This window comes from Mesoplodon mirus (assembly GCF_964341445.2).
Source record: "Mesoplodon mirus genome assembly, chromosome: X".
Classification (NCBI taxonomy): Eukaryota; Metazoa; Chordata; class Mammalia; order Artiodactyla; family Ziphiidae; genus Mesoplodon; species Mesoplodon mirus.
The window spans coordinates 43,529,154-43,545,166 of record NC_138981.1 but is presented as its reverse complement, the minus strand read 5'-3'; the positions used below and the strand labels follow the sequence as shown (position 1 = coordinate 43,545,166).

The following is a 16,013-nucleotide window of genomic DNA, read 5'->3' as shown; positions in this document are numbered from 1 at the left end:
AATGAAGGAAGCATCCAAGGAGGTTCTTACAATTGCTTAGTTTTGGGAAACAATCAGATTATCTAATAAAAAGCTCTTGGCACAGAAAATTACAATAAATGGTACCTATGAGAGGCAGGCGTGATAACGTCCATGTTATAATGAGAAAACAAATGATTTCAGAGAGATGAAATAAACGAGCCAAGCAACACATGGAATCAATCTTTTCTAATGCCAAGGCTGGTTTTGTTCTACAATATCAGGTTCTCTCTTTTATAATAGAATGGGACATATAAATGAAAAAATTTGCTTCCAGTAGCCCAGGTGCCCTATCTCTTGCAACAAAAGACTGATATTCTCACTGACTCAGAGGCAGCAGGCCTTAAGACCCAAAGCTCTTGAGTCACTTTATGTTGGAGGACTGGCTGTCCTAAATGGGAAAGTAGCAAGGTTTCTTTCTCACCATTCTGTAGTCAAAGCCTCCTCTGGATAGGTGGGAAATTGGTTCTGCTCCTGTTTATGTGCGTTTTATTCCCTAAGTTTTTCTGCGTGACACAGATACATATAAACACACACTGATATTCTACTGTGCCCAGAAAGATCCCTGGCAAAAGGTGAAAATGAAAAGTGACCTCTGAGAAATGGAGAAATGCTCTCTCTGGCTCACACCCTAAAGCAATGCCGCATCCCCCCCAACTTGCATGAGGGCAGGTAGAACCTGGACTTGTTTCTAATCAACAGAATATGGCAGACATGATGGGATGTCACTCCCTTGATTAGGTTATGTTATGTGGCAAATGTGATGGGATATCATTCTCATGATTATGTTATATAAAACTCAGTCTTAGCAGACTGGAGTAAAAGACTCTCCCCTTGTTGGCTTTGAAAAAGTAAGCTGCTGTGTTTTGAGAGGATCTATGGAGAAGGCCACATGGCAAAGAACTACAAGAAGCCTCTAGGAGTGGAGGGTGGTACTCTACTAAAAGTCAATGAAAAAACAGGGACCTCAGTCCTCCAGCTGGAAGGAGATGAATTCTGCCAACAATCTGAATGAGCTTGGAAGCAAATTCTTCCCTAGTCAAACTTCCAGATGAGAACACAGCCCAGCCAGCACACTGATTGCAGCCTTGAAAGACCTTGAACAGAGAGAACCCAGTCATGCTGTGCCCAGACTCCTGACCCACAGAAACTGAGATAATAAATGTGTGCTGCTTTAAGCCAATAATTTTGTGATAACGTATAATGCAGCAATAGTTAACTAATACATTCCCTTTTTCTTTGCAGCCAAGGAAGACTACTCATAGTAGAAGTGAAGATAGACAAGGTCAGTTTCTCATCATTTAAATATCACAGAGGAAAGTCTGTAGGATTCATTAAACAATTACCAAATCCAGGTGCAATGCTGGCACTTTGCTGCCCTTGAGGCAGAAGATGACTAGCCTCACAAGGACTGGCCCATTTTTCCTGGCCTGGTGGTAGTGCTCTGAAGGCTGTGAGGACATACCAGAGCCCAGATCTCCAACCCAGTCCTTTCCTTCTCGACCCACGACTTCCTCATCTATCCTTTCCTGCACTGCCTCCCACCTGCCAACTTAGCTATTTCCTATCACAGGCCAGATCTTTGGCTCTTTTGGTCCTTCCCAATTCTCCAAATCTGGCTCCCTTTGACTCCTTGGCTAGGAGAGGATTTATATTCTAAAGCCAGGCACTTAGGTGTCATCACCAAGATGAAAGCACAGTGAAGATTACTGCTTTCCCCAAAGGAAAAAGGAAACGGAATCTTTCTTGAAAAACAAAAAAGTTCATCAGAAAACAAGCCTATCCATTGGCATGTAGTTTACTCCTCACGTCTCCAAGATCAGGTTATTGTAGATATGTAGGCAGAAGGTAGCTGTCTATTTTTTAAGTCTTAAGAATTTAATATCTGATCTCACCTCAGCAGGTTTCTTGTGTTCATTTGGAATTTTTGACTTGCTCCTATACATTGAGCCAGAAGTAAAGGAAGTGGAAGGACCTGCAAAAGATAATTAGAAAAACATACTGAGACTTATTACCTGCTATTATAACTAAATGTCATCCAAAATAATATGAAATATATGATGGAGAAGAGTGCAGTGACCTCATACCACTGAAGAGAATAGTTAAATTGCAACCAAAAAAGTTTCATAATGGAGTTTAATGACATTTATGGGTGACATCCCAGGGTGCAAAAGCTTCAACAGTGTTAACGCTGAGGAGATTCAATTTGGTGTAATCATATTTCATAATAACTTGGAATAACACAATTCATGTTCCATCTGGAGAAAAAGTATCTGCAAAAGCAACTGAAAAAGCTAAAAATGTGGAGCAGGTAATCTGTGTATCCTTCAGCACTTCCCCAAATGCTACTGTTAATAAAGTTGTCGTCTTTTACAAATGATGACTCATCCAGTCAAACACTTAGTACCTGAGCTACAAATAGAACTGCAGGGCCTACAATTTATGCTCTCATACTTTTCTTACTTTCTAGAAAAGAACTGTTAAATCATTGGTAGATGTGGCTTTTGTTGCCTGGGTAAATAAAAAGTAAAAAACAAAATGCTATATGCCACATAAAACCAATTCTCTCACCTAACTTATCTATGTCTAATGAAATTTAAATGAATAAGAAAAATGGTACTCCAAGCTTTCCTTCCTAGAAACATTATTTTTTAACCATTAAAAGAAGCATGAAACAGCTTGTCCTCAAGTCAAAGAAATCCTCAAGGATTACAGATACAGAGGTTACCAGCTGTTGGCTGGTTCTACTCACTCTCGTCTGAACTGTCACTGCTGCTGAGAGTTCTATGACGTTTCATCCTGGAGCATCCTGGGAAAGAGAACAACACTGAATAAAATAGTCAACACACACATACCCATCCCAGACAGCAGTCAATATTGCTCAAGAAGCAGCAGCACGCAAATCACACAAATCAAATAATTTCTGTTAAGAATATTCTCAAATGACCTAGAGTGATGGGAGAAGAGTACTACCAAATTCTCCAATACACAGTGTGTCAAAGACTGGGTGAGGCCACATATTAGCTTTAGGAGGAAATCCAAGCAGAGAATGAACGGTATAGGATTGGCTGGAGCCTCAGATGTGGCCACATGACCACTGTCCACCCCAACAAAGGGGGGCAGCCACAGGGCCACCATCAGCCAGGGATCCCCAATAAGAGAGGAGCAGGAAAGGAAAAAGCAGTTGCAAAGGCAGAGCTGTCAAGGGCCAAGGTTAAAAAGGCATGAGACATGGCTGGCTGAAGAAAGAACAAGTGAGGCATGTCCCATCTTTAAAAGCACAAACCACTGCTTTTCTGCCTGCCCTTTCTCCCCCTTTCTCACTTTCTACCTGTTCCCATCCCACAAACAACTAGCCTAATTTAAAATTATATCTATCTATCACAAGAAATGCTATAGAAAGCTCCTATATCGTGAAAAATAATGTTTTTAATGAAAACGTCCAATGGTTTAAGCATCCTTGTGTGTGTGTGTGTGTGTGTGTGTGTGTGTGTGTGTGAGAAGAGAGAGAGGTAGAGAGAGAGAGAGAGAGAGAGAGAAAGGGAAAGAGAGAAAGAGAGACCAGTGACAGATAAAAAAGAGGCACCACCTTTCTGGGAACACATCAGCACTAGAGAGTAGAAAAAAAAGAAAACACGGTAAGACACTTTAAGTCACAAAAGAAGTGCTGAAAATATAAACTAGAAAAGACAGTGATACAGTCAATAACTAACATTCTTTTATGTGTCACAGTATATAAAATGCTACTAGGGACAATCATGATCCAACAAGGAATAAAGGTCAGGGCTACTGCCTTCAAGAGACTCACAATCTACCAAGGAGATAGAAATCCAAGTACAAGGCCACTATGAGCGATTAGGAGTAACAGAAACAAAACTACGCTAGAGGGACGAGGGGAAGATGGCAGAAGAGTAAGATGCGGAGATCACCTTCCTCCCCACAGATACATCAGAAATACAACTACATGTGGAACAACTCCTACAGAACACCTACTGAACGCTGGCAGAAGACCTCACACTTCCCAAAAGGCAAGAAAGCCCCCACGTACCTCGGTAGGGCAAAAGAAAAAAGAATAAACAGAGACAAAAGGATAGGGACAGGGCCTGCACCAGTGGGAGGGAGCCGTGAAGGAGGAAAGTTCCACACACTAGGAAGCCCCTTCGCGGGCGGAGACTGCGGGTGGCGGAGGGGGAAGCTTCGGAGCCATGGAGGAGAGCACAGCAACAGGGGTGTGGAGGGAAAAGCGGGGAGATTCCCACACAGAGGATCGGTGCCGACCGGCACTCAGCAGCCCGAGAGGCTTTTCTGCTCACCCGCCGGGGCGGGCGGGGCTGGGAGCTGAGGCTCGGGCTTCGGTTGGAGCGCAGGGAGAGGACTGGGGTTGGCGGTGTGAACACAGCCTGCAGGGGTTAGTGCACCACGGCTAGCCGGGAGGGACTCCAGGGAAAAGTCTGGACCTGCCGAAGAGGCAAGAGACTTTTTCTTCCCTCTTTGTTTCCTGGTGCACGAGCAGAGGGGATTAAGAGCGCTGCTTTAGGGAGCTCCAGAGACGGGCGCACACCCCAGAGACAGGCATGAGATGCTAAGACTGCTGCTGCCGCCACCAAGAAGCCTGTGTGTGCGCAGAGGTCACTATCCACACCCCCCTCCCAGGAGCCTGTGCAGCCCGCCACTGCCAGGATCCCGGGATCCAAGGACAACTCCAGGAGAACGCACAGCGAACCTCAGGCTGGTGCAATGTCACGTTGGCCTCTGCTGCCGCAGGCTCGCCCCGCACTCCATACCCCTCCCTCCCCGCGGCCTGAGTGAGCCAGAGTCCCCGAATCAGCTGCTCCTTTAACCCCGACCTGTCTGAGCGAAGAACAGATGCCCTCTGGCGACGTACATGCAGAGGCGGGGCCAAATCCAAAGCTGAGCCCCGGGAGCTGGGAGAACAGAGAAGAGAAAGGGAAATCTCTCCCAGCAGCCTCAAAAGCAGCGGATTAAAGCTCCACAAGTTGATGTACCCTGCATCTGTGGAATACATGAATAGACAACGAATCATCCCAAATTGAGGAGGTGGACTTTGAGAACAAGATTTACGATTTTTCCCCCTTTTCCTCTTTTTGTGAGTGTGTATGTGTATGCTTCTGTGTGAGATTTTGTCTGTATAGCTTTGCTTCCACCATATGTCCTAGGGTTCTATCCATCTGATTTTTTTCTAAAAAAATTTTTTTTCTTAATAATTATTTTTTATTTTAATAATTTTACTTTATCTTACTTTATTTTATCTTCCCTCTTTCTTTCTTTCCTTGCTTCCCTCCCTCGCTCCCTCTCCTCCTTCCTCCCTCCCACCCTCTCCCTCTCTCCCTCTCTCTCTCTCCCCCTTTCTTTCTTTCCTTCTTCCTTCCTTCCTCCCTCCCTCCCTCCCCCACTCTCTCTTTCTTTCTTTCTTTCTTTTTCTCCCTTTGATTCTGAGCCGTGTGGATGAAAGGCTCTTGGTGCTCCAGCCAGGAGTCAGGGCTGTGCCTCTGAGGTGGGAGAGCCAACCAACTTCAGGACACTGGTGCACAAGAGACCTCCAAGCTCCACATAATATCAAACGGCGAAAATCTCCCAGAGATCTCCATCTCAACACCAGCACCCAGCTTCACTCAACGACCAGCAAGCTACAGTGCTGGACACCCTACACCAAACAACTAGCAAGAAAGGAACACAAACCCACCCATTTGCAGAGAGGCTGCCTAAAATCATAATAAGTCCACAGACACCCCAAAACACACCACCAGACGTGGACCTGCCCACCAAAAAGACAGGATCCAGCCCCATCCACCAGAACACAGGCACTAGTCCCCTCCACCAGGAAGCCTACACAACCCACTGAACCAACCTTAGCCACTGGGGACAGACATCAAAAACAACGGGAACTATGAACCTACAGCCTGCAAAAAGGAGACCCCAAACACAGTAAGATAAGCAAAATGAGAAGACAGAAAAACACACAGCAGATGAAGGAGCAAGATAAAAACCCACCAGACCTAACAAATGAAGAGGAAATAGGCAGTCTACCTGAAAAAGAATTCAGAATAATGATAGTAAAGATGATCCAAAATCTTGGAAATAGAATAGACAAAATGCAAGAAACATTTAACAAGGGCCTAGAAGAACTAAAGATGAAACAAGCAACGATGAACAACACAATAAATGAAATGAAAAATACTCTACATGGGGTCAATAGCAGAATAACTGAGGCAGAAGAACGGATAAGTGACCTGGAAGATAAAATAGTGGAATTAAATACTGCAGAGCAGAATAAAGATAAAAGAATGAAAAGAACTAAGGACAGTCCCAGAGACCAATGGGACAATATTAAATGCAGCAACATTCGAATTATAGGGGTTCCAGAAGAAGAAGAGAAAAAGAGAGGGACTGAGAAAATATTTGAAGAGATTATAGTTGAAAACTTCCCTAATATGGGAAAGGAAATAGTTAATCAAGTCCAGGAAGAACAGAGAGTCCCATACAGGATAAATCCAAGGAGAAACACGCCAAGACACATATTAATCAAACTGTCAAAAATTAAATACAAAGAAAACATATTAAAAGCAACAAGGGGAAAACAACAAATAACACACAAGGGAATCCCCATAAGGTTAACAGCTGATCTTTCAGCAGAAACCCTGCAAGCCAGAAGGGACTGGCAGGATATATTTAAAGTGATGAAGGAGAAAAACCTGCAACCAAGATTACTCTACCCAGCAAGGATCTCATTCAGATTTGATGGAGAAATTAAAATGTTTACACACAAGCAAAAGCTGAGAGAGTTCAGCAACACCAAAGCAGCTTTACAACAAATGCTAAAAGAACTTCTCTCGGTAAGAAACACAAGAGAAGGAAAAGACCTACAATAACGAACCCAAAATAATTAAGAAAATGGGAATAGGAACATACATATCGATAATTACCTTAAATGTAAATGGACTAAATGCTCCCACCAAAAGACACAGATTGGCTGAATGGATACAAAAACAGACCCATATATATGCTGTCTACAAGAGACCCACTTCAGACCTAGAGACACATACAGACTGAAAGTAAGGGGATGGGAAAAGATATTCCATACAAATGGAAACCAAAAGAAAGCTGAAGTAGCAATTCTCATATCAGACAAAATAGACTTTAAAACAAAGACTATTAGAAGAGACAAAGAAGGACACTACATAATGATCAAGGGATCGATCCAAGAAGAAGATATAACAATTGTAAATATTTATGCACCCAACATAGGAGCACCTCAATACATAAGGCAAATACTAACAGCCATAAAAGGGGAAATCGAAAGTAACACATTCATAGTAGGGAACTTTAGCACCCCACTTTCACCAATGGACAGATCATGCAAAATGAAAATAAATAAGGAAACACAAGCTTTAAATGATACATTAAACAAGATGGACTTAATTGATATTTATAGGACATTCCATCCAAAAACAACAGAATACACATTTTTCTCAAGTGCTCAAGGAACATTCTCCAGGACAGATCATATGTTGGGTCACAAATCAACTCTTGGTAAGTTTAAGAAAACAAATTGTATCAAGTATCTTTTCCGACCACAACGCTATGAGACTAGATATCAATTACAGGAAAAGATCTGTGAAAAATACAAACACATGGAGGCTAAACAATACACTACTTAATAACGAAGTGATCACTGAAGAAATCAAAGAGGAAATAAAAAAATACCTAGAAACTAATGACAATGGAGACACGACGACCCAAAACCTATGGGATGCAGCAAAAGCAGTTCTAAGAGGGAAGTTTATAGCAATACAATCCCACCTTAAGAAACAGGACATCTCGAATAAACAACCTAACCTTGCACCTAAAGCAATTAGAGAAAGAAGACCAAAAATACCCCAAAGTTAGCAGAAGCAAAGAAATCATAAAAATCAGATCAGAAATAAATGAAAAAGAAATGTAGGAAATGTTAGCAAAGATCGATAAAACTAAAAGCTGGCTCTTTGAGGAGATAAACCAAATTGATAAACCATTAGCAGACTTACCAAGAAAAAAGGGAGAAGACTCATATCAATAGCATTAGAAATGAATAAGGAGAAGTAACAACTGACACTGCAGAAATTCAAAAGATCATGAGAGATTACTACAAGCAACTCTATGCCAATAAAATGGACAACCTGGAAGAAATGGACAAATTCTTAGAAAGGCACAACCTGCCAAGACTGAATCAGGAAGAAATAGAAAATATGAACAGACCAATCACAAGCACTGAAATTGAAACTGTGATAAAAAATCTTCCAACAAACAAAAGCCCAGGACCAGATGGCTTCACAGGCGAATTCTATGAAACATTTAGAGAAGAGCTAACACATATCCTTCTCAAACTCTTCCAAAATATAGCAGAGGGAGGAACACTCCCAAACTCATTATACGAGGCCATCATCCCCCTGATACCAAAACCAGACAAGGATGTCACAAAGAAAGAAAACTACAGGCCAATATCACTGATGAACATAGATGCAAAAATCCTCAACAAAATACTAGCAAACAGAATCCAACAGCACATTAAAAGGATCATACACTATGATCAAGTGGGGTTTATTCCAGGAATGCAAGGATTCTTCAATACATGCAAATCAATCAACGTGATACACCATATTAACAAATTGAAGGAGAAAAACCATATGATCGTCTCAACAGATGCAGAGAAAGCCTTCGAGAAAATTCAACACCAATTTATGATAAAAACCCTGCAGAAAGTAGGGATAGAGGGAACTTTCCTCAACATAGTAAAGGCCATATATGACAAACCCACAGCCAACATCGTCCTCGATGGTGAAAAACTGAAACCATTTCCAGTAATATCAGGAATAAGACAAGGTTGCCCACTCTCACCACTCTTATTCAACATAGTTTTGGAAGTTTTAGCCACAGCAATCAGAGTAGAAAAGGAAATAAAAGGAATCCAAATCGCAAAAGAAGAAGTAAAGCTGTCACTGTTTGCAGATGACATGATACTATACATAGAGAATCCTAAAGATGCTACCAGAAAACTACTAGAGCTAATCAATGAATGTGATAAAGTTGCAGGATACAAAATTAATGCACAGAAATCTCTTGCATTCCTATACACTAATGATGAAAAATCTGAAAGTAAAATCAAGAAAACACTCCCATTTACCACTGCAACAAAAAGAATAAAATATATAGGAATAAACCTACCTAAGGAGACAAAAGACCTGCATGCAGAAAATTATAAGACACTGGTGAAAGAAATTAAAGATGATACAAATAGATGGAGAGATATACCATGTTCTTGGATTGGAAGAGTCAACTTTGTGAAAATGACTCTACTACCCAAAGCAATCTACAGATTCAATGCAATCCCTATCAAACTACCACTGGCATTTTTCACAGAACTAGAACAAAAAATTTCACAATTTGTATGGAAAAACAAAAGACCCTGAATAGCCAAAGCAATCTTTAGAACGAAAAACGGATCTGGAGGAATCAGGCTCCCTGATTTCAGACTATAATACAAAGCTACAGTAATCAAGACAGTATGGTACTGGCACAAAAAACAGAAAGATAGATCAATGGAACAGGATAGAAAGCTCAGACATAAACCGACGCACATATGGTCAACTTATCTTTGATAAAGGAGGCAGGAATGTACAGTGGAGAAAGGACAGCCTCTTCAATAAGTGGTACTGGGAAAACTGGACAGCTACATGTAAAAGTATAAGATTAGATCACTCCCTAACACCATACACAAAAATAAGCTCAAAATGGATTAAAGACTTAAATGTAAGGCCAGAAACTATCAAACTCTTAGAGGAAAACATAGGCAGAACACTCTATGACATAAATCACAGCAAGATCCTTTTGGACCCACCTCCTAGAGAAATGGAAATAAAAACAAAAATAAACACATGGGATCTAATGAAACTTCAAAGCTTTTGCACAGCAAAGGAAACCATAAACAAGACCAAAAGACAACCCTCAGAATGGGAGAAAATATTTGCAAATGAAGCAACTGACAAAGGATTAATCTCCAAAATTTAAAAGCAGCTCATGCAGCTCAATAACAAAAAAAACAAAGAAGCCAATCCCAAAATGGGCAGAAGACCTAAATAGACATTTCTCCACAGAAGATATACAGACTGCCAACAAACACATGAAAGAATGCTCAACATCATTAATCATTAGAGAAATGCAAATTAACACTACAATGAGATATCATCTCACACCAGTCAGAATGGCCATCATCAAAAAATCTAGAAACTATAAATGCTGGAGAGGGTGTGGAGAGAAGGGAACCCTCTTGCATTGCTGGTGGGAATGTGATTTGGTACAGCCACTATGGAGAACAGTATGGAGGTTCCTTAAAAAACTACAAATAGAACTACCATATGACCCAGCAATCCAAATACTGGGCATATGCCCTGAGAAAACCATAATTCAAAAAGAGACATGTACCAAAATGTTCATTGCAGCTCTATTTACAATAGCCAAGACATAGAAACAACCTAAGTGTCCATCATCGGATGAATGGATAAAGAAGATGTGGCACATATATACAATGGAATATTACTCAGCCATAAAAAGAAACGAAATTGAGCTATTTGTAATGAGGTGGATGGACCTAGAGTCTGTCATACAGAGTGAAGTAAGTCAGAAAGAGAAAGACAAATACCATATGCTAACACATATATATTGAATCTAAGAAAAAAAAATCATGAAGAACCTAGGGGTAAGACGGGAATAAAGACACAGACCTATTAGAGAATGGACTTGAGAATATGGGGAGGGGGAAGGGTAAGCTGTGACAAATTGAGAGAGAGGCATGGACATATATACACTACCAATCATAAAATAGATAGCTAGTGGGAAGCAGCCGCATAGCACAGAGAGATCAGCTCGGTGCTTTGTGACCACCTAGAGGGGTGGGATAGGGAGGGAGATGCAAGATGGAAGAGATATGGGAACATATGTATATGTATAACTGATTCACTTTGTTATAAAGCAGAAACTAACACACTATTGTAAAGCAATTATACTCCAATAAAGCTGTAAAAAAAAACTGTATGCTAAAAAGTTAGTAGAGCTCCACTTCTGGCACGACAATGTGAAGAGATTTGTGGATCCATTCCCCAGTGAAACTGGTGAAAATTGCTTAAAAAATAAACAAAAAACACTCATTTAAAATCTCTGGAGGGCTTCCCTCGTGGCGCAGTGGTTAAGATCCACCTGCCAACGCAGGGGACACGGGTTCAAACCCTGGTCCAGGAAGATCCCACATGCCGTGGAAAAACTAAGCCCATGCACCACAACTGCTGAGCCTGTGCTCTAGAACCTGCAAGCCACAACTACTGAAGCCCGTGTGCCTAGAGCCCATGCTCCACAACAAGAGAAGCCACTGCAATGAGAAGCCCATGCACCACAACAGAGTAGCCCCCACTTGCCTCAGCTAAAGAAAGCCCGTGCAGCAACGAAGGCCTAATGCATCCAAAAATAAATAAATAAAAATAAAGTTCCTTTAAAAAAATAAAATAAAATCTCTGGAAATGGTCGTAAGGGCATACAGAAAATGAAGAAGCACTCATTAAAGAAAATCTACTACAACTCAGTACATAAAGTAAGAGTCTGTGGTATTTGGACCTAGATCCACTCTCTCCATCCCCGCTCCCAGCACAGATATCACACCAGACTCGTGCAGCCAAGAACACAGAGCTCCCTCTCCTCCAGCCCCCAGTTATAAAGCTTTCTCCTGGGAAGAGCAGGATGTGTGTTTCTCATCTGGTCTGCAGTGACTATTGGTTGATGAGGCTAGGTTCCAGACAACTATGGCTGAGAGATGGGGGTTCCCTTCTTCCAGGTGGCCCCCATTCCTGGTATGGAGGCTAAGTCCCGGGGTGTGACACCACCAAGAATACTGAGGCCCTAATTGCCCTGGGCCCAGCTCGTGGGTTCTACATTAGGAGAGGCAAACGTAGGAGACCTGGGGTCACCACTCAGAGGGAAACACATCACTGTCCCCAACCCCTGCACTAGAGCTGTGGCTCAGAGATTTTGCCTAGGGAGAGAAGTAGGCCATAGAATAGAGGGCTCTAAATCTTCCCCCAATGGAACTGACTTCATTTGCATCAGTGTGTGGAGAAGTCCAAGCCTATGCTAGCATGCTGGAGAGAACCAAGGAAAGAAATAGCTGGGAGGAACCATCCTGGGGTCAGAAGAAATCTCTAATACTGATCTCAGGAACTATCCCTTCAAAGGAGCCCTAATTTGATTGGATCAGTTTGGGGAGCAACATATGCCCCAGGGCACTATTAAAAACAACAGCAATCAGTGGAGTTTAACAGCTGGACGTGGTCAGGGTAAAGAGTCAGAAAGAGCCCTGCCAAAACCACAGTCAATCCCAGGGTGACTGTGGGCATACCAAAGGCTGTATGCCTAAGAATCAACATCAAGACTTCACACTTCAGGGCAAAGGGCAAGAGTAAATAGGCCTCAATAAAATAATGCAGCCAGTCACTAAAATAATTCACCAGCAAATAACAATAAAGAGCCCTGAGGGGCGGTGGGGCACCAGTACTGAGTTGCTACGTTATATTAGCTAAAATGCCCAGTTTCTAACAAAAAGTTACGAGACATGTAAAGAAACAGGAAAGTATGACCTATACACCAGCAAAGAAGCAGGCAACAGAAACTGCCTGTAAGTGCAACCAGATGTCAGATTTAACAGGCAAAAACTTCAAATTAGCCATGTAAATATGTTCCTAGAACTAAAGAAAACCATGAACCAGGAAGAAAGATGAAGAAAAATGTACAAAGCCTGAGAGAAATGTGGGGTACCATTAAATGCACCAACATATATGTAATGGGAGTGCCACAAGGAGAGAGAGAAAAAAAGCAAAAAAAAAATTTTTTTAGTGGCTGCAAACTTCCCAATTTAACTGAAAAACATTAATTTGCACATCCAGGAAGCTCAAAACAACTCCAAGTAGTTTATACTACTACTACTACTACACTACTGTCTGCAAACAGCTGCACAAATAGATGGCATATCATGGTCAAATTGCTGAAAGCCAGACAAGGAGAAAATCTTGAAAGCGGCAAGGGAAAAATGACTCCTCACTTATACGGGAACGCCAATAAGATTAACAGCTGACTTCTCATGAAAAACAATGGAAATCAGAAGGCAACGAGATAAGATATTCAAAGTGCTCTGTAGTCATGTTGGCACATATCAGTGAATATATTAAGAATCATGAAACTGTACACTTTAACTGGGTGAACTGTATGGTATGTAAATTATAACTCAATAAAGCTGTTATTTAAAAAAACGAATAGGATTAGCGTAAGTATCAAAATTATTGGGCTTCCCTGGTGGCGCAGTGGTTGAGAGTCCGCCTGCCGATGCAGGGGACACGGGTTCGTGCCCCGGTCCGGGAAGATCCCACATGCCGCGGAGCGGCTGGGCCCGTGAGCCATGGCCGCTGAGCCTGCGCGTCCAGAGCCTGTGCTCCGCAACGGGAGAGGCCACAACAGTGAGAGGCCCGCATACCGCCAAAAAAAAATTATTAATCAAATTCTATTTGTCCTACTATCAAAGTCAAATGAATATTTCTTTTCTTAAATTGTGATATAATTGACATATAACACTATGTTAGTTTCAGGTTTATAACATAATAATTCAGTATCTATATATTGCAAAATGAAGAATGTTTCTTTAAATAGGATGTTAACCTCCTGTCACATAAATTTTGGGGGCTGTGTTTGGTTCCCAGTGTAAAACTCAAGACATTCAAACACTCTTCTGAAATGCAAACAAAAACAAGTCACAAAACACTTCCCATCAAAAAGGAACATAACTTAAAGTCACAATAAATGTAGAAATTTAAAGATAAAAGTAATGTATTTTCTAATCATTCCCCATTGAATGCACAAATCTACCTAGAGTAGCACTTCATTTGCCTGATACCATTGGGATGTTCCATATATGTAAACTTTCCAGATAAATGGTGTGCCCAAACATATAGAATCCTATTATCAATGGGAACTTTTCTGAAATATCCATTTATTAGTATTCTATTGTTGCAGCAATAAGTTACCACAAACTCAGTGGCTTAAAACTACACAAATTTATTCTCTCTAATAGTAAGTTCAGTGGGTTAGAAGTCTAATACAGGTATTCCTAAGCTAAAATCAAGATGTTGGCAGGGCTGTGGTCCTTCCTGGAGGCTCTAGGAGAGAATCCATTTCCTTACCTTTTCCATCTTCTAGAGGTCATTCACATTCCTTGGATCCTGGCCAGCTTCTTCAATCTTCAAAGCCAACAACACTGCATCTCTCTAACCCTGCTTCTATCATTACACCTCATTCTCTGACCTTTCTCTTCTGCCTCCCTCTTCCACTTTTAATAACCCTTGTTATTACATCAGGCTCACCCGGATAATCCAGGATAATGTCCCTACTTTAAAGTCAGCTGATGAGCAACCCTAATTCTCCTTTGCCATGTAACCTACCATGTTCACAATTTCCAGGGATTAGGTCATAGCCATCTTAGGGGGACCATTATTCTGCCTACCACAACCTAATATGTTTTGTAGTATTAAAATGAATATACTCCCACACGAACATGTCCAACAGATTTTTGACAGAGGTAGAAAAGTAATCAAATGGAGGAAGATGGTCTTTTTAACAAATGGTACTGGAACAATAGGAAAAAAAAAGAAGTTCAACCTAAGTCTCATGCCTTATACAAAAGTTCACTTAAAATGGATCACGGATTTAAATGTAAAAGTAAAAAAACTTTAGAAACACAAAGGAGGAAATCTTCAGGACCTAGGGTTAAGCAAAGAGTTCTTCGATTTGACACCAAGAGCAAGATCTATCAAAGAAAAATTCACTTTCATCAAAATGAAAAACTTGCTCTGCAGAAGACTGTTAAGAAAATACAGAAACAAGCGACAGAATGGGACAAAATATTTACAAACCACATTTACAACAATGGACTTGTATCCAGAATACGTAAAGAATGCTCAAAACTCAACAGTAAGGAACAAATGATTCAATTTAAAATGGGCAAAAGATTTGAACAGACATTTCACCAAAAAGCATTACAAATGGCATATAAGCACATGAAAAGAGGTTCAATATCATTAGCCATCAGGGAAATGAAAATTAAAACCACAATGGCTGAAATAAAAAACAGTGAAAATCCAAATGGTGATGATGTGAAGAAACTATATCATTCATACACTGCTGGTGGGAATGTAAATGGTACACGTATTCTAGAAAACAATTTGGCTATTCCTTTAAAAATTAAACATGTAACTATCACAGGACCCAGCAATTGCACTCCTGGGTATTTACCCCAGAGAAATGGAAATACATGTTCACACAAAAACCTATACACAAATGTTTACAGCAGCTTTATTCTTAACAGTCAAAAACTGGAGACAACCCAGATTTCTTTCAACAGGTGAATGGTTAAACAATCTGTGGTACATCTGGACCATGGAATACTACTCAGCAATAAAAAGGAACAAAGTACTGATACATGCTACAACGTGTAAAACAAATGTAAAACATGTAAAAAAAACCCACTTAACAGAAACATTATGCTCAGTGAAAGAAGTCATAAACACCATATCACTTATCGTATGATTCCATTTACATGAAATATCCAGAGTAGGAGCAGGCCTATCTATAGAGACAGGAAGTAGATTAGTGGTTGCCTAGGGTTGGGAGTAAGAACACATACTGACTGCAAATGGGCACAAAGCTTCTTTTTCGGGTGACAGAATTGTTCTAAAATTGGGTAGTAGTGATGGTTGCAAAACTCTGTAAATATATTAAAACCCACTGAATTGTCTACTTAAAATGGATGAATTTTATAGTACGTAAATTATATCTCAATAAAGCTTAAAAAAACGTTTAAAAATATTGTGACATTTTACCAATGAGAAATTTTTAGGTAGAGTCAAGAA

General features: G+C 40.8%; 1 protein-coding gene across 4 annotated transcripts in view; it reads right to left on the bottom strand.

Moving 5' to 3' along the window:
* The window catches only part of JADE3 (jade family PHD finger 3), a 163,086-nt gene that overhangs the window by 70,885 nt on the left and 76,188 nt on the right, over positions 1-16,013 (bottom strand). For all 4 annotated transcript variants that reach the window (XM_082610007.1, XM_082610008.1, XM_082610005.1 and 1 more), the window contains 2 exons: positions 2,771-2,827; positions 1,914-1,993 (listed from right to left, as the gene is read on the bottom strand). In XM_082610007.1, the coding sequence (XP_082466133.1) occupies positions 1,914-1,993; positions 2,771-2,816 (126 nt within the window). In that variant the 5' untranslated portion in view covers positions 2,817-2,827. The remainder of the gene's footprint in view (positions 1-1,913; positions 1,994-2,770; positions 2,828-16,013) is intronic.